The sequence below is a fragment of the Arachis hypogaea genome, chromosome 4 (assembly GCF_003086295.3).
Source record: "Arachis hypogaea cultivar Tifrunner chromosome 4, arahy.Tifrunner.gnm2.J5K5, whole genome shotgun sequence".
Taxonomy (NCBI): domain Eukaryota; kingdom Viridiplantae; phylum Streptophyta; class Magnoliopsida; order Fabales; family Fabaceae; genus Arachis; species Arachis hypogaea.
Window position 1 is genome coordinate 112,363,650 of NC_092039.1, and position 25,432 is coordinate 112,389,081.

General features: G+C 36.6%; 1 protein-coding gene across 1 annotated transcript; it reads right to left on the bottom strand.

The window, feature by feature from the left end:
- Nucleotides 1–17,171: 17,171 nt before the first annotated feature.
- LOC112797311 (acyl-CoA hydrolase 2) lies at nt 17,172–21,418 on the bottom strand. Its single transcript, XM_072235972.1, is given in 13 exon segments — nt 17,172–17,519; nt 17,625–17,794; nt 18,603–18,701; nt 19,056–19,124; nt 19,220–19,264; nt 19,339–19,444; nt 19,527–19,583; nt 19,661–19,765; nt 19,879–19,934; nt 20,016–20,078; nt 20,234–20,342; nt 20,619–20,696; nt 20,789–21,418. Coding segments are annotated over 10 exon segments (738 nt in total). The 5' UTR covers nt 20,043–20,078; nt 20,234–20,342; nt 20,619–20,696; nt 20,789–21,418; the 3' UTR covers nt 17,172–17,515.
- Nucleotides 21,419–25,432: the final 4,014 nt, after the last annotated feature.

A 25,432-nucleotide genomic window follows, 5' to 3' on the forward strand; every position in this document is an offset into this window, starting at 1 on the left:
GGAACATATGAGGATCAACATTGGGAGCCCATGGTTTGTGAAGAACTCCATCAAAGCTTGGAGATATTAATCTTGAATAATGGAGCTTATTGGAAGACCAAGTATTGGTGAAAGTTCCAAGATGAATACAAGCACAAGCCACCTTGAGAGGAGCCCCCCATAAGTCCAACTTAAGGACAATAAACAAAAGTGCTAGGTGGGAGACACCCCACCATGGTAAAATCTTTTCATTTTATCTTTTTGTACATATTGGTATAATTAGTTTAAATTCTTGTTTTGATTGTTTTAATGAGTTTAATTGGTAGTTTAGTATGTTAAATAAGGTTTTATGGTACTTTGGTAGCTGTTTGGAGGTTTGGAATGCTTGGATTGGTGCATAAAAAAAACATAGCAAAAATTTTTGAAAAACAGAGCACCATCCACGCGTACGCGCACTGTGCGTGTACACGTGCATCTAGCATTTTGGACCATCCACGCGAGCGCGCCATGCGTGCGTATGCGTGGATTGAGAAGTTCCACCTTCCAACCATAAACCTGAGAATTAGGCTCGCGCTGTGCGTGCATTGTGCCTAAGGCACAAACCAACTCGCGCGTACGCACACATGACGCGTACGCACCACTCTCGAAATAAACCATCCGCGCGCGCGCGGCATGCGCGCGTACGCGCGGATTTCCTTCCTTTACCACATTTCTTTTCTTCTCCTCTTTCTATTTCTTTCCTTCTCCTTTCTTCTTCCCCCCTCCTACCCCTCATCCAACACTTTCAAACACCATCAATAACCATTTATTTTAGTTAGTTATTAGTTAGTTAGTTAGTTAATTAGTTAGTTAGTTAGTTTTAGTTTAGTTTTCATTTTATTTTCTCTCTTTTCATCATAAGTGTTGGATTATTGACTTTGTTTACTATACGTTGCTGCCCCTTATTGCCTAAATGCTATTTCAGCATGAATATTTTTAGATAATCTTTGTAGGATTCTATGATTGAGGTTATATTTTGCTACTTGGTTTTGAGTTTTTCATGCTTACCTTTTGAAAAATACCAAGTGATGAGAATTGCCTTCGAGCTTATAACTCTTTTGAATTGCATGCTGTAGCTAGCCACCATGTGATTTGAACTCTCTCTTTGAGTGGGCAATTTCTTGATGGATGTTGTGCATTTACCTTAATGCATTGTATTTCATGATCATATGCATCCATATGTGTTTGACTTGAATGCTTTCATGCTTCTTTAATGCTTGTTTTACTTTACAAGTTCACTTAGACCATCTCAAGCATACTAGAATGAGTAAAGTGCATGCTTCTTTTGTGACATAGCTTTTATGCTAATGTGTGTTCTAAACCGCGCAATTTAGAATTCACACACTTATTTGTCATTAATGTCACATTAATTCACTCACCTCATTCTAGTGATTTACCTCATTCCAACAATGTATGCTTCCTTGCTTTTATATCTTCTAATCTTATGGTGTTAATTTCTATCTTTCATAATGGATGCACCACGAGCAAACATGGAAGCGGATGAAAGAACATGCAGCAACCGGTTGACCTACCAGCTGAAGGTAGTAATCCGGAGAGTTGCCGTACCCCCTTACTCATCTTTGAGTGCACCGAGGACGGTGCAAACTTTTAAGTGTGGGGAGGTCGTCCGATCGATCGACGATTTTGGGTGACAAATTTCTAATCCCAACACATTTGCATTTCATTCTAGGAAATTTCTAATCCCAACACTTTTGCATTTCATTCTAGGATTTTAGGATTTTTACTTGCATTTTCTTGTTTTTGCATATGTATACACAATAAGCTTAGTCAAAATAATGAAAATTTTCAAGATTTCTATCTATAGGGTACTTCAATTGATTGAGTGAAAACTTTTCATTAAACTTGCTTGAATCACATCTATATATTGTGGAACATGAATTTTTGAGCTAAGAACACAAGCAAGTGAGTTTTGAGCCTATTGATGTGGTTACATCTTATAACCACTTATTTTCCTTCTTGTGTGCATTATTCTCTTTCTATGATTGTAATCTTTGATTTGTTTGATTCTTTATGCCCATTATTTTGTGTATTCATGCATTTATATGATTGAGGCCATCATTTCATTTAGCTCACTTACCCAAATGGCCTTGCCTTTTATTTTCCATTGTTAGCCAACTTTGAGCCTACGATTAACCCACTTTGTTCTTAATTTAGCACATTACAAGCCTAAAACGGAAAACAATAAATGTCCTTATTTGGATCTTTGATTAGCTTAGGCTAGTGTGTGTGAGCATCATTCAAGAGTGGAAAAACTTGGGAGTGAATAAAAGGGTGTATTTTGTATTTTGTTGAAAATATTGAGAATTGGGTACATACTCATATATTGATCAAATGTAAAACCTTATGCATTGATGTTCTTGTATATAGAAAGAAAAAAATGAGAAAAACAAAAGAAAAAGAAAAGAAAAAGAAAAAACAATATGGAAAAAAAATATAGAAAAAGAAAGAAAAAGAAGAAAAAGAAAAGTAATAAAAAGGGGACAAAATGCCCCAAAGTGAAGCTCGATAAAATCAATGCATAAGTGTTGTGAAATGAAAAGGGATGCATGAGTATGTGAAAAAGTGAGAAAACTGGGTAGTTAGAGTAGTACTTAATTGTATAGGATGTCATAAGTTAGGTGGGAAGTTTAAGCTTATCAAAGATTCAAATTTCAAGCTCACTTGACCAAATATGCATCCTACCTTGACCCTAGCCCCATTACAACCAAAGAAAAGACCTCATGATACTTGTATGCATGCATGAAATATTTGTTTATTGTTAGAAGAAAAACAAATCTTAGAAAGCATAATTAGGAGAGAATTGAGAGAATCAACCCTAAACACTTGAGTGAATAGAGCGCAAACACATCCGGTGAGGGTTTGATGCTCAATTACATGTTTCTACCTATGATCATCTCTTCTCATGCAAGTTTGTAAAAATATTTAATAACTCAATTCAATTGTGGATTAGACTTGCTAGTCCTTAGCCCTTGTGCATATACGCTTCTTGGGAATTGATTTATTTTGACCAAGCAATTACATTCATGTAGATAGTTGCATATAGGTAGATTGCATTTAGATAGTTTCCATTTGAATAAACACCATACCCTTTACTTCATTCTTGGTTTAAGCATGAGGACATGCTTGGTTTAAGTGTGGGGAGGTTGATAAACCCCGTTTTGACGGTTTATCTTGTATTGATTTTAAGAGATTTTAATACCTTTTACCCACATTTATCCATTGAAATAGCATGGTTTTGTAACTTCTCCTTTAATTGTGCTTAAGAGTGAAAACACGCTTTTTAGGACTTAAAGTAGCTAAATTCAATTCACCTTTGATTCCACTAGATGCCTTGATATGTTTGTTAGTAATTTCAGAATGAAAAGGCTAGGAATGGATCAAAGGAGTGAAGAGGAAAGCATGCAAAGTGGAGAAATCATGAAAAGTCAAAGAAGTTGAACTCGCCCATGGACGCACGCGCGCACCTGCAAATCACCCCATGGACGCGTACGCGTGTTGTGCGCGTACGCGTCGGTGCTGGTTTATGATTGTTTAATAAAAACGTGCCCAGCGACTTCTGAAGGCTGTGGGGCCCAATTTCAACCAACTTTGGCGCCAGAAATGCTATTTAAAGCCAAGGATTGAAGAGCAAGGGGGACATTAGTTCATTTCCACTCATTAGGATTAGTTTAGAAGTAGTTTCTAGAGAGAGAAACTCTCTCTTCTCTCTAGAATTAGGATTAGGATTGGGTTTAGTTCTTAGATCTAGGTTTTAATTCATGTGCTCTTCTACTTCTACTTCTCAATTCTTTGTTGTTACATTCATCATTCTTCTACTCCTTTGTTGTAATTTCCTTTATGTTGTTCTTATACTTTGTTGTAGATCTACTATTGTTCCTTCCATTTTCTTTCAATTCAATAAGAGGTAATTCATAATAATTGTTCTTCTTTGCTTTTCTATTGTTGATCTCTTGCCTTTGTAGTTAGATCTCTCTTTAATTCTTGCAATTTATGTTGTTTACTTTTATTGCCTTTTATGTATTTGTTAAAATGCCTCTTCTAGATATAGTATAGATTTTGTTCCTCTTGGCCTAGGTAGAGTAATTCATGACACTTGAGTTATCTAATTCCTTTGTTGATTGGTAATTGGAGAGATTGCTAATTGGTTTGGAGTGCACTAAAGCTAGTCTTTCCTTGGGAGTTGGCTAGGACTTGTGGCTCAAGTCAATTCATCCACTTGACTTTCCTTTATTTAGTAAGGGTTAACTAAGTGGTAGCAATGAAAAATTCTCATCACAATTGAGAAGGATAACTAGGATAGGACTTCTAGTTCTCACACCTTACCAAGAGCCTTTTATAGTTGTTAGTTTACTTTTCTTGCCATTTATAATTCTTGTCTAAAAATCCTAAAAACCCCAAATATAACTCACAACCAATAACAAGGCACTTTATTGTAATTCCTGGGGAGAACGACCCGAGGTTTCAATACTTCGGTTTATAAATTTAGGGATTTGTTTTAGTGACAAACAATCTTTTTTATGAAAGGGTTATTGTTGGTTTAGAAACTATACTTTACAACGAGATTTCATTAGTGAAATTCTAAACCGTCAAAAATCTAATCATCAGTTGCCAAATTGGCTTATGAAATTTTCATGTTAGAATTTTCTTAACTAACGTAATTTGAGGTATTTTCAGATATATGATTTTAATTTAGCTTTCTACATTCTTGGCTTTGGTTGATTAATTGGTAACTCTTGAGTTGTCAAACTCATCGTAATTGATAATTGATATCTTTGCTGATTGATTTAGATTCCTATAACTCTAGTCTTTCCTCAGGAGTTGACTAGGACTTTAGGTGTTAAATTGATTTATCCACTTGACTTACCTTCATAGTTAGAGGTTGACTTAGTGGGAGCAAAAATATAACTCTCATCACCATTGATAAGGATAACTAGGATAGGACTTCCAGTTTTCATACTTCGCCAAGAGTTTTTCTTTGCTATTGATTTAATTCCCTGCAATCTATTTTTCTCTTGTTCTAACCTTTTCAAAACCCAAAAATATTGTTTTTCATAACCAATAATAAAACACACCTACCTACAATTCCTTGAGAAGACGACCCGAGGCTTGAATACTTCAGTTTATAAATTTTATTGGGTTTGTTACTTGTGACAACCAAACGTTTGTACGAAAGGTTTTTCTGTTGGTTTAAAAGCTATACTACCAACGCGATTAATTTTATAAAATTTCTTTACTAGCAGAAATCCGCTCGTCAAAATGGCGCCGTTGCTGGGGAATTGCAAACGTGTGCCTTATTATTGGTTATTGTAAATATTTTTCAAAAAAAATTTCAGATTTTTATTTTAAAATTTTTTTCTTATCTTATCTTAGTTTTAAATTTCAAAAATCAAATCTTTTTTTCAAAAATCATATCTTTTTCAAAATCTTATCTTATCTTTTTTAAAATCTTATCTTATCCTTTTTTTCAAAAATCATATCTTTTCCAAAATATTTTCTTTTTGTTAGTTTTTGTTTTTATTTTTTTTCTACTACTATGAACTCGCACCTCTTTGGCTATGAGTCTGGTTACAATTATGTTGCAGGAAGAGGAGATTACAATGAGAACATGTATCAAGGATGGGACAACCAAAGATGGGAGGAGCCACAAGGATTTAATCAACCCTTTTGGCAACAACCTCCACCAACATACTATAACCAAGAACCCTTCCAAGAGGAATACCAAGATAACGGCTATGGTGAGCACTTTTTTTATTATCAACAACCACCACCATATGCCAATGAACCCCCCTCAATATAGCTTTGGACCACCATACTCACAAGCCCCTTTCCACCATTCACCTCCATATGACCCTAACCCGTATCCACCATACCAACTACCTTATGAGCCATATGAACCATATATAAAATTACCCCAATTCCAACCCAATTACCCCCAAGAACCACCACCTCAATATTCACCACCTCCATATCCATCAATCCAAGAGCACTACGATCCTACTTATGATAGCCGAGCGTAACAAGAATCAAGGGATCATCTCAAGGAAACAGTGAAAAAATTTCATGCAACTCTATATCTACTAAATCAAGCGATAAGTCGATTAGCTTCCCAACGCTCGGGCACTCAAAGTGCTCCCATGGCTACATGTGGAGAATCAATTAAAGAGCGTAGCATAAAAGAGACACTAGAAACTTCAATGGACAATGAGGAACATACCTTTGTATTGGAACAAGTGGAGGAAACCGTAATAGCTGAAGAAGAGGAAGTGGTTGAAGACTTAGGAGATGCGAAACCTCCATGGGAAAGCCAAGTCATAGAGCCTCTTTCCAAGACGGGTGAATTTGATGTTTAGGATGGTGTACAACCTCCAAGGCATATCATGGTTGAAGACTTGGAAGAGGTTGATCAAGAGATGGAGATTCAAGAAGAAGAGGCACAACCTCCCATGCCCTTAGTGAGAAATGAAGAAGAGATTGAATTAGAAGAAAGCTACCAAGAGGAAGAGGTTGATATTGTAGAAGCTTGCAAAGAGGTGGAAGTTTTCAGAGAAGAGCACAAGGGAGTGGAGCTTTCAAATTCATCAGAAACACCTCTCCCAAGGCCATTACCGTCCAACACAACATTCAAGTGGGCAAAAAATCCTATCCTTATCCTTTACTTTTCCACTTGAATATGGGCTATTAGAGACGAATGGTCAACTTAGAGCTCTTTGTGGCATTAAGAGTAAGAGGGAGATTGTTAGTGGTAAGAGTTGTCAGGCAAGGTTCATTATGGTTGGAAACTTTAAGTTTAAACGCAAACGTTGGTGTAGAGCTCAATTGAATGGGTCTAGGATGTTGTTTGACCGCTTCAGTGAGAATTCAGACTGCCTACCACTCGGATGAAACAATATTGCTCAACCAGAAGACGGGTGTAAAAGCAAGGTTTGGGACCCTGGAATTCATTCCAACAGTCATCACTCTTGGGACCTTGTCACTTGCTTTAACTTGCTTGAAGGCTTTCTGCACCTAATTTGGGATCCCGGAGGATATTGGATTTACAAACATTGGTGGAGATTCCTGGATAAATTCAAGCACAAGCCACCATAACAGGGAGCTCACCAAATGTCCAACTTAAGGACTTTAACTAAAAGTGTTGGGTGAGAAACAACCCACCATGGTATGATCGTTCTTTTGCCTCTCCGTAGTTTTCTTTTTCAATAACTCTTCTCAGTCCTAGTGCATATAGTTTGCATCTGCATTTGCATCTTGCATATTAAAAAAAAGAGAGAGCACGCGACGCAATAGCGTCAATGACGCGTCCGTGTCTTATGTGCCTTAGAAACGAGAAGAAAGGAATAGAGAGTCACGTGAAAGTGTGGCTGGAGGCATGCCTTTGGCACAAACTAATCCACGCGACCGCGTGGATGACGCGATCGCGTCATCAACGAAACAGCCTCACCACGCGTCTGCGTCACCCACGCGACCGCATGGCCCTGTAATTCGACGTATAAAGGTGTATGGCCGAAAGTTGAGCTGGAATTGGGCTGGTCTCGTGCTAGCATCACAAGCCCTACCACGCGAACGCGTGCCCTACGCGTTCGCATCATTCTTTAAACAAGGCCATCCACGCGATCGTGTCCACCACGCGATCACGTGACCCAAAGTTTTGGCAAAATGAGCTTTTCACCAGAGAGTTGCGCGGCCGCGAGGCTACACTCGCGCTGAAGGCATGAATCACTTCACGCGAACGCGTGATCCACGCGTTCGCGTCACTTACAAATCGCACCAACCGCGCAAACGCGTGGAGGCGTCACCTGCGCCGCACAGCTTATCCAAATCACCGCCAACTATCTTATCTTTTCTTCTCCAAATCTAAATCTTTTCTTTCCCTTCTTTTTCTTTTTCTTTCTTTTTCTTTTAATTGGTGTTGGAAATTTATTTGGGTCATTATTTTGCTTGTGGATTATTAAGGAATTGTTTGACAATTATATATTACTTTTTATAGGGCTACTTGCATGTTCAATTTAATACTTTCAATAACTTATTTACCATGCATGCTAAGTGTTTGTGAAAAAGCCCGTATGGCATCATGCACTACTTCTGTATTATCCTACTACTTTAATGCCTATTTTTCACAAAATCTCTTTTATATTTTATTAATTAAAATATAATTGTCAATCCAAATAGATTGTTAGTTTGAAAGAGATGATAATCTAACTTGGGCATTTAATGCTTGATCTATGCTACGCATGGCTTTGCCAGTATGCCAATAAACATCTTGCATTTAATAGCCATCACATGCACTTGCCATATTTCCAATTGATGAACTTTTCATATGTAGTCATGACCGTGTGTTAACAACATCCTTCTTTACCGTGCATTGATTATCACTTGTACCATCCTCTTCCTTGATCTAACCCTTAGCTTTAAAAGTTACTTTCTTTTTCCCTTTTCAGGATGGCCACCAAGAAGGGTAAAGAGAAAGCTACTCCCAAACAATCGGCAAGGAAAGGAACAAAAAGAGCACCAATTGAGGAACCACAACCCCCATCCACTTGCACTGGGCTGACATGCACCGAGGACGGTGCAATCTTTAAGTGTGGGGAGGTCGATTCTGATCTCCATGGGTTAGTTATTTTCTTCTCAACACCAATATTCTATTTTCTTTGTTTGTTCATTGTTGCATTTGCATATTTGATTGCATGTTTGTTTGATTTTATGCATTTAGTTACTACTTGGTTGAAGTAATATTTTTTTTAAGAAATTTTATAGTATTTCACTAATTTAAATTGAAAATTTTTTTGTTAAATTTGTTTGAAGTTGTATTTGGAACATAGTTAAAAGCTAGAACACACAACTTGTGAGATTTTGAGCTTATTTATATGGTTACATTATTTAACCATAAATTTTATTCTTGTGTGTTTTCTTCTCTATAATTGCAATCTTTGCTTTGTTCCATTCTATAAGTCTATTATTTAGTGTATTTACATGCTTGCATATGATTGAGGCCATTACTTATTTTTGCTCACTTATCCCAAATAAGCCTACCCTTTTATGTCACCTTTGTTAGCCCCCTTGAGCCTTTCTACCCCTTCTTCTATTTTATAACCACATTACTAGCCTTAAGCAGAACAATAAATTAAAAATCCCAAGTTGAATCCTTGGTTAGCTTAAGATAGATATTGTGTATAATTTAAGTATGGAAATTTTATAGGAACATGGGATGATAGGAAAAAAGGGAATTAAATTGAATAAGTTATTTCAAAATTTGGGAAGCATGCTCATGTGAAATCAAAATAATTAAATTACCATGTGCATCGAGAAAATTTTTTTTAAGTAATTAAATAAGGGGATACAAAAATTACCCCAATGCAAAATAAAAAGAACCAATGCACATGGGACAAAATTCAAAAACAAATTTGGTGCATGAGCATGTAATACAAAAGTGGAAAAATTTGGATAGCTAGGTAAAGAACTTTGAAATTATATAAAGTGTGTATATGTTAGGTGAGATCTTAGACTAATCAAGGATTCACTTTGTTAGCTCACTTAGCCTTATATATATATATATATATATATATATATATATATATATATATATATACCTTTACCTCAGCCCAATTACAACCTTGAAAAGACCTCATGATGTTTGCATTGGCATGGTAAATATTTGTTGATTGGTTAGATGAAGAACAAGGTTGAGAAAGCATGACTAGGGAAGAGTAGAGTGATTGACCCTAGACACTTGAGAGTTAGAGTGATATACACTACCAGTAAGGGTTCAATGCTTAATTCTATGTTCCCTGCCTTCATGAGCTATCTTCTTACAAGTTTAGTTGCTTTATATTGTACAATTTGAATTAGTGAAATTTGGTTTGTATTTGTCTTGAAGAACTTGTTTGCTTTTAACCAAGTAACATCTTAGCATGTAGTTGCATTCACATTCATAGGTTGCATTGCATGAGTCTTGCTTTTTCCTACTCATTTATTTTATCTCCTTAAGCTAAGCATGAGGACATGCTAATGTTTAAGTGTAGGGAGGTTGATAAACCACTATTTTATGGTTTATCTTCACCAACTTATTCATGTAAATTGCATGGTTTTACTATTTCTTCCTCATTTTATGATATATGTGAAAACATGTTTCCTATGCTTTAAAAAAATTAAATTTAATCATCTCTTATTACCATTCGATGTCGTGATATGTGTGTTAAGTGTTTTTAGAGATTACAGGGCAGGAATGGCTTAGAGGATGGAAAGGAAGCATGCAAAAGTGGAAGGAATACAAGAAGTTGAAGGAACTGCAAAGCTGTCAGCCTGACCCTCTCGCACTAAAACGACCAAAACTTGAGCTACAGAGGTCCAAATGATGTGGTTCCAGTTGCGTTGGAAAGCTAACATCTGGGCTTCGATTTGATATATAATTTTCCATAGTGGCTGTACAGCTAGGCAACGCGAACGCGTGCTTCATGTGGACGCATCGCAGTGACGAAAAACCAGCGTGGCAGATTTCACAATCAGCAATTTCTGGGCTATTTCCGGCCTAGTTTCAAGCCCAGAAAATACAGATTAAAGGCTGCAAAGTGGAGGAATGAAGGGGGATGAATCATAATTCACTTTTCATAATTTTAGATGTAGTTTTAGAGAGAGAGAGAGAGAGAGAGAGAGAGGCTCTCTCCTCTCTCTTAGGATTTAGGATTAGGATTCACCTTAAAGGAATTAGGATTTCATCTTCTTCAATCACAGGTTCAATGTTCCTTTATTTGATTTATGTTGCCAAATTGGCTTCTGAACTTTTCATGTTAGGATTTTCTTAACTAATGCAATTTGAGGTATTTTCAGATATATGATTTTAATTTAGCTTTCTACATTCTTGGCTTTGGTTGATTAATTGGTAACTCTTGAGTTGTCAAACTCATCGTGATTGATAATTGATATCTTTGCTAATTGATTTAGATTCCTATAACTCTAGTCTTTCCTCAGGAGTTGACTAGGACTTTAGGAGTTAAATTGATTTATCCACTTGACTTACCTTCATAGTTAGAGGTTGACTTAGTGGGAGCAAAAATATAACTCTCATCACCATTGATAAGGATAACTAGGATAGGACTTCCAGTTTTCATACTTCGCCAAGAGTTTTTCTTTGCTATTGATTTAATTCCCTACAATCTATTTTTCTCTTGTTCAAACCTTTTCAAAACCCAAAAATACTGTTTTCCATAACCAATAATAAAACACACCTCCCTGCAATTCCTTGAGAAGACGACCCAAGGTTTGAATACTTCAGTTTATAAATTTTATTGGGTTTGTTACTTGTGACAACCAAACGTTTGTACGAAAGGATTTTCTGTTAGTTTAGAAGCTATACTACCAATGCGATTAATTTTATAAAATTTCTTTGTAAAACCCGGTTAATTAACGGCTAATTAACCCATAAATGAGAATTTATTCTAGAAAGCCTAAAATGTGATTTTTATGGCTAAATGTGATAGAGGAGATTGAGACGAGAATTTTGGTACCAATTTTATAGAATTCGGACCAAGATTGGACCGAACGGGCCAAACCGGGCCAATTGGACCCAAAGTGGGCCCTTGGCCCAACATAACTTAACCAAAACCCTAGTTTTCAGCACTCTCTCTCCTCATTTGTTACACACACAAGCTGAAATTAGAGAGAAAGGGAGGAAGAACACTCTCTCAAGTTCTCTCCTTTGCTTAATCTTCAAACCACCATAACTTTTGACCTAGAGCTCCGATTGCCGCTCCGTTTGTGGTCACGCGTTCACCGCGGAGAGCTCTACAAAACCCATACAACCAATCTTGAGGTAAGCCACGTGTTGCTGTTCGAAATCTCAGCCCTTATTTTCGAGTTTCATGGGTGAAATGTTGAGATTTTGGGTTCTTTGATGTTATAGGACCCAACTCTCTTGAAGGAGAAGGTTAATCTTGTCTCCTTGGACCTTGGGTGTGGTAAGATTCTCAACCCTAGTGTGATTTGTGATTTTATGATGTTTGGGTTTTGAGATGTTGTGTATGGGTATGATGGTTGTGGCTTAGGTTTTGTATGTGTGGATATTGGAGCTTGATTGGTGATTTTGAAAAGCTTGGAAAGGGCTTGGTGGTGAAAATCTGTTCTTGGAGGTATTGAGGCCTTGAGAGCTTGTGGATAAGTGGTTTGGAAGTGCTCCGGTAGAGCTTGGGAAAATCGGCTAAGGTATGGTTTCGGTTTCCCATATCTAATATGTAATGTGGTAGGAAATACTTAGGCTAGAGGCCCTAAGATAGGCATTGAATGGTTGATGTTGTTGAATGATTGAGATATATGATGTGGTCATATATGTGATAATGATTATTGATGCCTTGGTGGTATGAGGTATGAGAAATATGCATGTTGTAATATATGCTTGATGATTAGTTATGGTTGAATTGTGGGTTGAACCATGTTTATGGTGAGTATGATATTGATTGTGTACAATGATGATTTATTGGAATTGGTGTTGTTGAGAATTGGCATGAGTAAGAGTATATGATATGTCAATATGTTTGAGTTTGAGCCACTTGGGTGAAGTGTGTTAAAATGATGAGTTAATGATTTGGTAAATTGTGGTAATGTGTCAATGTGTGAGTTGAGGAGGCTTGATGTTGAATTTGATATATTTTGATTGATTTCAAGAAAAAGGGATGAAAATGGCATGTTTTGATTGATTTAGAAAAGAGTTGGAAATGGCTTGTTTTGAAAATGGCACTTTGTGGTTTTTATGAAAAACATGGTTTTTGGGCATACTTTGGTGGGACATATCTTGGACTACGGATCTCTGTTTTGTGCCAAATCTATTTAGAAATGAAATTGGATCCGGGATGTCCATGCCGTTCGAAGAACGGGTGAAAAACGATTTAAAATGAGAAAGTTATGTCCGTTGGAAGATTGGGGTTCAAATTGGTGAATTCTGCAGCTTTTAACTTAGAAAATTTTTAGCAGAATGACCCCTTGCGCGTGGGCGCACTTGGCGCGTGCGCGCCGTTCTTCCCGAAAATGCCATCCGCGCGTGCGCGTGATGTGCGCGGGCGCGCCGATTGTGCTGCACCAAATGCCCAGCCATTTTCCAGAGAATCATGCCAGAACTGTGCCAGTGTTGTGCCTGGGGCACGAGAGTACCCGCGCGTACACGTGGTTGACGCGTACGCGTCGATTGGCAAGTTTTTAATCCACGCGTTAGCGTGCATGACGCTTGCGCGTCGATGAAGTTTTTGAGGCCATCCACGCGTGCACGTGGAGTGCGCGTACGCGTGGCCCTGTTTTCATCCCAAAGTTGATTTTTGGGTTTTCAAAGCCAAATCTCATACTTCTAAGCCTCCAATCTCACCATTTATGTCTTAAATCAATATGACATGCCTAGCTATTAAAAAGGGGCTAGGGAATGAGGTAACTTGCGAGTGAAGCAAGGGAAAAATGAATGATCATTGAGGATCAAGCATGATTATGTTAGATGCGGAGGATGGTGGTGGAAGTGCTGGTTATGCCATTGGCCGAAGGGCCGTAATTGTTTATATATTGGCTGGTTCTGGATTGAACCGTGAGCCGGAATAGCTGTGTATGCTATGAATATTGGCTGGTTATGGATTTAACCGTGAGCCGGAATGGCTGATATGGATGTTGATCCATGGATGAGAATTCATGCATGTTTATGCTGAATTATTGATAATTGTGATTTGCACTTCCACTATCGGAGTTACGAGTTTCCCTGGGTAGTAGCAGTGGCTAGCCACCACGTGCTCCAGGTTGAGACTTGATACTCTTTTGACCCTATGTCATAAGTGTGGCCGGGCACTGTGAAAAACCCGGATGAGCTCGCCCCCGTATGTATTCACCAGTGAAGGTGATGGAAATAGATCATGATTATGATCAAGTTTATGATGAGTATAACTCGAGTTGGGGATGCGTGACAGAGGAACAGTCCAATGGTTAGCTACCAGGACTTGTCGGGTTGGCTCTATAACCGACATATGATATCATCAGCCACTAGGGACAGGCATTCATCATATGCATATTATGTGAATTGTTTGAGATTGCCTATTTGACTGCATATTACTTGCTAATTGTCTAAATGCCTTACTTGTTCCTAATTGTATATTTCTTGCTTGATATAACTGTGTTTGCTACTTTATACTCCTGCTGGTGGTTGGGAGGTCTGAAGGAATTGGAAAGGGAAGTATTAGTTAGACTGAAGAATCTTTAGTCAGATGCCCTTTATGGTTTAGTTTGTTTATAAGCTTTGATATTATTTGGAGGAAGTTCTAGGATTGCCTTCGGCTTTCCTCCATTATTATGTATTATATATGTGGAAGTTGTTACCATGCTGGGGACCTCTGGTTCTCACCCATGCGGATTTTGTGGTTTTCAGATGCAGGACGTGTGGTTTCCCGTTGAGGCATGCTGGAGACTTCTAGACTTGCGAAGATCCTTTGTTCTCGGGGCTATGTTTTGGTTTATATGTTTTGCTTAGATACTTTTATCTCCATTAAATAATACAAACTGTGATGACTCCTCTTATGGGAGATTTTGGATAATAGGTTTTATGTATTTGTGTCCCTTTGGGTTTCCTTTGGGGTTTTCCTTATTTTATCATATGTATATATTGCTATGCTCGGACCGGTTATCTTCGCAGCCGGATCTTGAGTCTTGATATTCCTGTTTTTGACACTCCTTTGTATATATATAATCTCGCGTTGGCTTATCCTTGTTCGTTACGTTATCGATCGGAGTGTTGCGCTTTTGAGTTGCGGTTTTTGTTTACCCCTTTTTCTACAAAGGCTCCTAGTTATAATCAATCATTCCTACTACTATATGTACTAAATTTTTATTTTAGAGGTCGTAATACCTTGCCATCTCTGAATTATGACTTAAGCATAAGACTCTGTATGGTAGGGTGTTACATTCTTTACTAGCAAAAATCCGCTCGTCAACTAGTCAACAAATCTACTCCACAATCAAAAAAGAAATTTTAGCCATAGTTTTGTGCATCACAAAATTTCAATCTGATTTACTCAATGAAAAATTTTTAGTCCGAGTTGATTGCAAATCGGCCAAAGAAGTCTTACAAAAAGATGTTAAAAATCTTGCATCAAAAAAAAATTTTGCCAAATGGCAAGCTATCTTAAGCGTTTTTTATTTTGAAATTGAGCACATCAAGGGCAACTCAAACTCTCTCCCTAACTTTCTTACACGTGAATATTTGCAAGGAATCAAGCAAGATCAGGATGCCTAAAAAGGCAATTATCGCCTCCTCAAGAGGCAAAGGCAAAGGCATTCACTTAGCCCTTTAAGAGCTATCTAGGCAATCTCAATCTGATCATGAATATGGGTCTTTTACCCAGAACCCTCCAAAAAATTAACCCAACAATCTATTGAGCCAGATACTAATCAAGCCAAACAAACTAAGGTAGATTACGCCTTCCCAATCCAAACCCTTTTGGCCTTACAAGACCAAGGTGTCACCAAAATCAACAAAAAATCTTGGGTTGATATATGCAGTGAGTCAGATAAAGAATTTGACCTAACCCAGCTCATATCCCACGCAGCCAAACAAAAAATAATTGCACAAAAACCAAAAGAAAAAGCCATAGCTCTAACACCACAAACATCCTCAATCACGACAAAAACACAAAAAGCCCAAGCTAATTATATCCCCACAAATAAAAATTCAAACATTATCCAAATGGAGCCTAAATTTTGGGATGAATCGCCAACAAAGTTATCAGAAAAATCTTTCCTACCGGATTCCATTTCAAACCAATCTCACCCAGTAGAGCTCACCAATTTTATGAGTTCATTTTAGTAGATACTGACTCGGTATCTATTGAACACTACAAGGACAAAACCAATCCTGAACTCATAACTCATTCAACAATCCAAATCCTCAAAGTCCTGACCCCAAAGTGATTTGGGAACAATCTAAACAAAATTCAAAAGTTTTCTCAAAAATATGACCCAATAGGTTTTAATTATTGGGACTACATGAAAGCCTGGACTAAAGTATTTTGGTTTCAAAATACTCAGTACAGACATTCATGGTTAATTTATTTTAAAAGAAATTCAAACTATGTTTTTCCAAGTTGGTCTTACCAATGGTGGGACCTCTTTGGGCCAATCCCAGAAATCCTACCCTCACCTACCGATGTAGGGTATAAACTATTTCAATCAAAATTTGACATTCAGGAAACATGTGTTCCTGTAATGTTAAAATTTTTCTCAATTTTCTCATTGTCCTGGGTATTCTCGTGGCAATATCAATATACAAAATCGGACCATCCTAAAGCATTCCCAATCTTACAAAGGCATGCTTATGTCAAATGGTGGTCTCAATTTGATTCATCAATGACCTATCCAAGAAACACTACAAAAAAATTTGGTTATTACGGTGGTTTTTTAGGGTTATTACGGCAGTTTGAACTGCCGTTATTACCTTGAATGGCGGATAACAAAAACCGCCGAAATTCAAAGCGCCATTTGGTTATTATGGCGGTTTTTTAAAAACCGCCACAATTCCCATGGTTAAAACGGCGGTTTTTTAACATGTTAAAACGGCGGTTTGAACCGCCATTATTTCCGAATAAAACGGCGGTTTTTTAGTTGGTTAAAACGGCGGTTCAAACCGCCGTTATTTCTGGTTAAAACGGCACTATTATGTTGGTTAAAACGGCAGTTCAAACCGCCATTATTTCCGGATAAAACGGCAGTATTTTGGTTGGTTAAAACGGCGATTCAAACCGCCGTTATTTCCGGTTAAAATTACATTTTTATGTTGGTTAAAATGGCGGTTTAACTCGTGGTTATTTCCGGATAAAACGGCATTTTTTTTGTTGGTTAAAACGGCGGTTTAAACTGCCGTTATTTTCGGATAAAATGGCATTTTTTAATTGGTTAAAACGACGTTTGAAACCGACATTTTTACCAAGTTAAAATAGAATTTCATGTTGTTTAAAACGGCATTCATGACCTGCTGTTTTTACTGAATAAAAAAAGATATTTTTTATCGTTTAAAAATGCATTTTTAACTATTATTTTTACCACATTAAGCAAACAATTTTTTGTTTAAAATTTCATAATAACAAAAAATTATAACCCATAAACAATATTATATAACTCAAATAAAATATCAAACATAATATATAATTTTTAGTATTAAAAATTAAAAGTAATAATTCCTATACAAATAATTAAGCAAATCATATCCACTAATTATTACTTTGAGAAGTTAGAGACTGCTAAGGTTACTCAATAACCTCGACGGATCATAATTTTCAATACAGACAGTTCTCTTTTCTTATTTTCGTACATGTAACTAGTTACTTGAACTTTGGTGCAGTGCCTAAACTTGAAACTATTATCCCCTTAACCTAATAGCTACCTGTATGTGGAACTGCTGCTGCATACTGAGTGTCCATAACATAGATCACACTGTTGGCTATAGCACTGGCATAGACCGAAGAACCTTCTATTATCTGCCTCAGTGAAATAGGCCATAGTTAAAATACAGAAGCATAACAATGTGATTCAAAAGATTTATGATTGCCCTTGTTAGTTTCATGTCAAAAAGAAATACCAACCTTGCTATTGAACAAGAAACTGTAATATTTGCCAACATGTCCACCTGCAACATGGTGAAGTTCCAACTGAAGTTCATCCAGAAACTTGGCGACTGAAAGCAGACAGTTAATCTTCTTCCTCTGGAAGAGTTTGATTGTAACATCATCATCAACAATCCGCACATCAACCTCTGGAAGATTTTTTTAGTTATGAGGTTATACCAAGATTATGAAAAGTGATTGGATGACATGTAATAAGACTGAATCAATCACTAATAAGAAATGATATCATTTGACATTCTATTAGTCACTTATTATAGTTATAGAATAGATGCATTATTAATTATGTGTACATTATTCTATTATGGATTATTATGAATTTAATTTAATTTCTCTAGGTAGCTAGGCTTGTTGAAATCGATTGTTGCACGAAGAAAGAGTCTTCATTACTAGAGAATGATAAATAGCCACATAGAAAGAATTAGAATTTTTTTAAACACATTGAATTATTAAATTAATGGTTTTATTAATGTCAACACTATCAATAATAAAGAATCATATTTCGGTAGTGACTAATATTGAATAAACACTCTTATGTCACATTTATGCCTTATTATTAAAAATATAATAAGCTGGCAATAAGTGGGGTTTAAAAATATAATAGCTTAATTATTACTTTTTCTTTTTTTGAGTTTAAAAGAAGATTTTAATGAGAAAGAATTAATACATAATTTGTAATTGATATAATAATATGTATTGAAATTTGAAAGTTAGATGCAGCAGTGAAAAGCATTTAGAGAGAAAGAACATAGTACAAAAGATACATGATGAACACTTGACTAGAAGACATATAAGATTTTCAGAAATGTCACATAAGTTCAATATTCTCCCTGATGATAAAAAACTTATCTAAGCCAAATGGTAGCAAAATCTGTGAATGTAAAGACAAAAATTTAGTAGACATATACCCCAATCTTGAACATGTGCAACTTTTAATACCTTCATTTGTGGAATAAGTGCAGGTCCCCATAAGCAAAAGTAGTATATAGCTGAGCAAGAATTGCTCCAGATCTTATTTTTTTGTATGCATCCTCGCCACTAATTGATACCAAAACTTATGAGAAATTATTGTATAATTTATTTCTAATTTTAAATCATAAAAAGAATACTTATAACAGGTAGGTAGGTAGCTAGCTAGAAACCAAACTATACACATGCAGTAGAGGAGAAACGTGCAGTTTTACCTGCTAATGCCCCCACAGCCAATCAAAGGAATCTTGCCCTGATTTACATTAAAAGGAATCAAAGGAATCTTGTTTTTATAGTTTTGGATTTCAATGGCATATTGAAGAATAAGTCATTGGGAAAATGCTAATAAGGATGGTTCATTCATTTTGGGTGCTAGGAATGTGATTTTTTATGGATATTATGTACAAATGATATTACACTTACCTCTCGTTTCTGATTGAACATCTGGCCTGTGACAGTGCCACGTGCATTATAGGCACTAGGACTAAAAATCTGCAGAACACATTTGAAGGAAAGGTCACAATAGTCAAATATTGATTGATTGGTTCATTGTTCATTTGAAAGAGGAACATTGTCAAACTCATCACATATAGTATCCAGTCATCAGCTATTACAGGTCGGTGAAACCACATCTTGAGAAATGAATTTGAAGAATTGAAAACTCTTGTATGGTATGCCTGAGATGTAAAAAATGTTAATTGTGTACTTACGCATGATCAATACTAACAGAGCTTGCCTTCATACCCTGCTTCCGGTGGGGATTCAAAGCTACTTGAAGAAATATTAAATCAGAAGCAAATGCCACCACACACCTAATGGACAAACAAAAAATATGAAATCCAAGAAATCTTATGCTTAATGTTAAGTATTCCAAAGTGATACAAGATAATGTACCTATGCAAGGCCTGATCATCTGAAAGTTTTCCCTTTGCTCTAAACCAAAAATTCAAACTGCATAAAACATTTAAACAATTATTAAAAAAGGCAAAGAATTGATCTACCCTTCTTTTCCCCCTGCAAAGTATTACCTGGGAGGAGATTTGGTCTGATTTGTTGAAGTTGTAAGTTCACAGAACCGTATCTCTATTGGCCAAGGGGTGAATTTAGTTGTAGCAATTTTGTTCCGGTAAGTTCTGAAGCAACAAACTTAGTCATCAGAGATCCTTAGCTTTAGATACATGAATGTTCTCTAAATAGAATCTTATACATATTCTTTAACAACACATTGCACCCCCCAAAATCTTACTTTGGAAGACGAGGGTCAGTAAGGCATCTCTCCGGCAGCTCCTCCATTGACAAAAGCTAGAAACAATTAATAATCTGAAATCAGCAACACATTTTCATTCTTAAATCTTAATTAATATAAATAACCATGTAACTTACCTTATCTGGTGGAGGCACAGATGGCATGGCTACCTCCTGGTGGTCAAATCCTGATTCTTCTTTCTGTATATTAAGAAAATAACTTATTAGCACCACTAGGTTCATCTTTTGGATATTTCTCCTTCTATCATCTCATACTCATAGTATCAGTTGCTGAAAAGTACGTTGGGTGAACAAAATAAACAGAAGAATGATGTGAAATCGTCAAACAAAAGTACCTGAGCTGCTTCAATTTCCAATTCTTGCTTTTTGATCTCAACAGAAAGAGGGCGCAAGATGCAAAGAAATGACAAATCTGATTTCCCAAAGAATGAATTCTACACTTCCCTGAAAAATAGAAAAACAGGACTTGGTGATCGTGATTAATGATTTTTGTTCAATCACTGAAAATTCAAAGTCCTCCTAAGAAAATCATTAATATGCCTCTTTTGTGCTTAATATATCGAAAATAGAGTTAGAATTTCAGTGAAAATCATACATACATATTGTGTTTTTAAATTAGTTAATACAATTCATAAATACAATGTCACAACGATATATCAGGATTAAATTCCATACAAAAGTTACAATAACCATGCTGCAAAAATCTCCTGTACTGCATACCGCGTCGACAACTCCAGAAGGTAACTTCCAGTAGCCAATTCCATGGAATCTACCTCTTTTTTCCTGTACTACAAGAACCTACAAAAAGTTAAGCTATAACAATCTTCTCTCTTTCTGTCTAGCAATTCAGATTTCAGAGTTAACAGTTTGGAATAGAAATTCGTACTTACTTGTTTATACTCCTTAATGGTGAATGCATTGCCAACTAAATAAGCACCACAAACCATAACAATGAGAAAACTGCAAAGGAACATCCTATTCTTTGGATCAGACAGGACAAAGCCCTGACAAAGATGAGTATACTAACATGAGAAATTGCTATAGTTCAATAAACTAAATATAATCTCTTAGAAAGTTAATTTTAAGAGTATTCTGTCGTACTCAAATCATAACTCATCCAGAAAAGCAAAGCAATGGTATAATTTTATAGCAAATCACAAGAATATAATAATTACAAAGAGTGTTTTCCTCTTTTCGTCGCTGGGGGAGAAGCCGCTGGAAGAGACGTCGCTGGAGGAGAAGTCGCAAGAGGAGACGTCGCCGAAGGAGACTGTCACTGGAGAAGGCGTCGCAGAAGGTCGTCGTTGCTGGAGGAGACGCCGCTGGAGGAGACGTTGCCGGAGGAGACTGTCGCTGGAGAGAGGAGTCGTCGGAGGAGAGATCGTGACAGAGGAGATCGCAGTGGCAGAGAGCTTCAAGATTTCTCTCACACTGGCAGCATTTCAAGTTCAAACAGCAATGATGGGTTAATTTAGGGTTGAGCATTTTATAAAAATTGATAATGGCATTTAAAACCGCCAGAAGCAAAAAAAAACAAAAAACGCCGTTAACTACCAATTAATTACGGCAATAATCATAAACGTCATAATACTCAAATATTATGGCAATATTATAGAACCGCTATATTATTAATGCCGTTTTATATCATTTTTTTGTAGTGAAAGGTCAGAGAATGGTTCAAAACCAATCCCAAGAGTCAGAAGATCTCTGATCCAGAAACGGCCTCGTTTCTCAATCAAAAGGCACAAATTCAGGCAGCCCTTGCAGCCTCACAACCGAAGCAATCAATCAAAGAGAAGCTTCAGTAGATCCTTCACTTGCCTCAAGAAGATGAAGAGTCCTCATCTAAAGAAGAAAGTGATGAAGAAGGTAAAAACAGTCAAGTTGAGGAAGACTGTTTCGAAGTTTGTCTAGCTGATGATTAAAACAAAAAATATTGTAATAATGCCAAGACAATTACTGGAACTATTTGAAACCGCTTCTGTGGCTATAGTCTAGGTCATGTTTACCTGTACTGTAGAAATAGTAAAATCTTCAATTATAAAAAGAGGCCTCGTTCTCATTGTGAGGCACCCTTCCTTTTTACACAATCATAAAGAGAGGTTAGAGAGATAAGCTCTGAAAGTTCCCTTGTAAGCTTTCCAGCTCTTCTTCTTTCCCCTTCTTCTTTTCAATTATATTTCCAATCAATAAAATATAATTTTATATCATATATCTCTTTCTCCCTTAGCTAGTGCAGACGGACTACCGCTAGTGCTAGCTTTCTTCTAATATCAATGGCTGGTTTTACCATACCGCCTTACTAATTATTTAGTTTCTGTATTTTTATTTTCTACATCATACGTAACTGCATTTTTTATTATGCTTTCTTCCTCCTTTCCTCCTTGATCCACTTCGGGCCATCTGGTGTGTGTGTATATATATATATATATATATATATATATATATATATATATATATATATATATATATATATAACTGGAATTTTATTACAAGTCTTCTTGTTAAACTAAAAATTTTATAGTTAAAATTTTGAAGTAGCATTAAGAACTTTTAATATGTTTGTCAGCCTAGATCGTGGTCCCGGTTGTAAGTCCTATTGAGGTAGTGAATCTGTTGATTAATGAAGGGGGTCCTTGGTGCACGAAATTATAATCCCAAAATCAAAATCAAGATTTCTTATGATTTCGTACCACTAACCAACAAGTGCACTAGGTCGTCCAAGTAATACCTTACGTGAGTAAGGGTCGATCCCACGGAGATTATTGGTTTGAAGCAAGCTATGTTTATTTTATTATTCTTAGTCAGGATATCAATTATAATTATCAGTTTGAATTATTAGAAAAATAAAAGAGCGTGAAATAATTACTTGTTATGCAATAATGGAGAATATGTTGGAGTTTTGGAGATGCTTTGTCCTTCTTATTTAAGCTTTCCTCTTGTATTCCTCTTCCCACACGCAAGGCTCCTTCAATGGCAAGCTGTATGTAGGGTGTCACCGTTGTCAATGGCTACTTCCTATCCTCTCAGTGAAAATGGTCCAAATGCTCTGTCACAGCACGGCTAATCATCTGTTGGTTCTCGATCATGCCGGAATAAAATCCCTTGATTCTTTTGTGTTTGTCATCACGCCCAAAAATCGCGAGTTTGAAGCTCGTCACAGCCATCCAATCCTTGAATCCTATTCGGAATACCACAGACAAGGTTTAGACTTTTCGGATTCTCATGAATGCCACCATCAATTCTAGCTTATACCACGAAGATTCTGATTAAGGAATCTAAGAGATACTCATTCAATCTAATGTAGAACGGAGGTGGTTGTCAAGCACACATTCATGGGTTGAGAAAGGTGATGAGTGTTACAGATCATCACCTTCTTCATAGTGAAGCGCGAATGAATATCTTAGATAGGAACAAGCGTGTTTGAATGGAAAACAGAAAGAATTGCATTAATTCATTGGGACGCTGCAGAGCTCCTCACCCCCAACAATGGAGTTTAGAGACTCATGCCGTCAAAGAGTATATAATTCAGATCTGAAAATGTCATGAGATACAAAATAAGTCTCTAAAAGTTGTTTGAATACTAAACTAGTAACCTAGGTTTACAGAGAATGAGTAAACTAAGATGGATAGTGCAGAAATCCACTTCTGGGGCCCACTTGGTGTGTGCTGGGGCTGAGACTTAAGCTTCTCACGTGCCTGGGCTGTTTCTAGAGTTGAACGCCAAGTTGCAACGTGTTTCTGGCGTTCAACTCTGGTTCGTGACGTGTTTCTGGCGCTGGACGCCAGACTACAACATGGAACTGGCGTTGAATGCCAGTTTACGTCGTCTATCTTCGCGCAAAGTATAGACTATTATATATTGCTGGAAAGCCCTGGATGTCTACTTTCCAACCCAATTGAGAGCGCACCAATTGGACTCCTGTAGCTCCAAAAAATTCATTCCGAGTGCAGGAAGGTCAGAATCCAACAACATCAGCAGTCCTTTTTCAGCCTGAATCAGATTTTTGCTCAGCTCCTTCAATTTCAGCTAGAAAATATTTGAAATCACAAAAAAATACACAAACTCATAGTAAAGTCCAGAAATATGATTTTTGCTTAAAAACTAATAAAAATATACTAAAAACTAACTAAAACATACTAAAATCTACATGAAATTACCCTAAAAAGCGTATAAAATATCCGCTCATCACAACACCAAACTTAAACTGTTGCTTGTCCTCAAGTAACTAGATAAATAAAATAGGATGAAAAGAAATTAAGAAGCAATAATATTTCAGAGTTTTAAGTGGAGCTCAGATTCTTATTTAGATAAGCGGGGCTAGTAGCTTTTTGACTTCCGAACGGTTTTGGCATCTCACTTTATCCTTTGAAATTCAGAATGATTGGCATCCATAGGAACTTAGAATTCAGATAGTATTATTGATTCTCCTAGTGTAGTATGTTGATTCTTGAACACAGTTACTTTATGAGTCTTGGCCGTGGCCCTAAGCACTTTGTTTTCCAGTATTACCACCGGATACATAAATGCCACAGACACATAATTGGGTGAACCTTTTCAGATTGTGACTTAGCTTTACTAAAGTCCCCAATTAGAGGTGTCCAGAGTTCTTAAGCACACTCTTTTGCCTTGGATCACGACTTTAACCACTCAGTCTCAAGCTTTTCTCTTGGACCTGCATGCCACAAGCACATGGTTAGGGACAGCTTGATTTAGCCGCTTAGGCCTGGAATTACTTCCTTGGGCCCTCCTATCCACTGATGCTCAAAGCCTTAGATCCTTTTCACCCTTGCCTTTTGGTTTTAAGGGCTATTGGCTTTTTTTCTTTTTCTTTATCCAATGATTCCTTGTAATTTTTCTCTCTCTTTTTTTTTTCACTGCTTTTTCTTGCTTCAAGAATCAAATTCATGATTTTTCAGATCATCAATAATATTTTTCGTGTTCCTCATTCTTTCAAGAGCCAACAATTTTAACATTCATGAAATTCAAAATAAAAAATATGCACTGTTCAAGCATTCATTCAGAAGACAAAAAGTATTGCCACCACATATAATTAATTATAATTTTTCTTATTAAGAACTCGAAAAATATAAATTACCTCTTTATTCTAAAAATCTACTATTTTATTCATGTTTGATGATGATGAGAAAAATAAATTATAACTTAATTGAAAATAAAATCAAAATAGATATACTAATTACCACTACTCCTATATATCTTCTAAGGTAAATTCCTATAACAACAACTATCTCAGAGTTAAAGCTAAAATTAGAACTTAACAACCTGTATTTTGGGAAGTGGATGTTCCTCTAGTCTGTGGGGTGCTTGGTCCTTCAAGAATTAATTTCTGACGCTTCAGTTCCCTTAAGTCATGCCCTTGCTCCTCTTATTCCCTAAGCAATTTGCAAAGCATGCTATTTTGATTATTCTGTTCTTCCTTTATTTGGTCCATAGCTTCTTGCAACTTGGAAACAGATGCCTCAAGATGCTCCCAGTATTCAAATTGAGGGATTTCTGGGAGGAATTCCTGTGC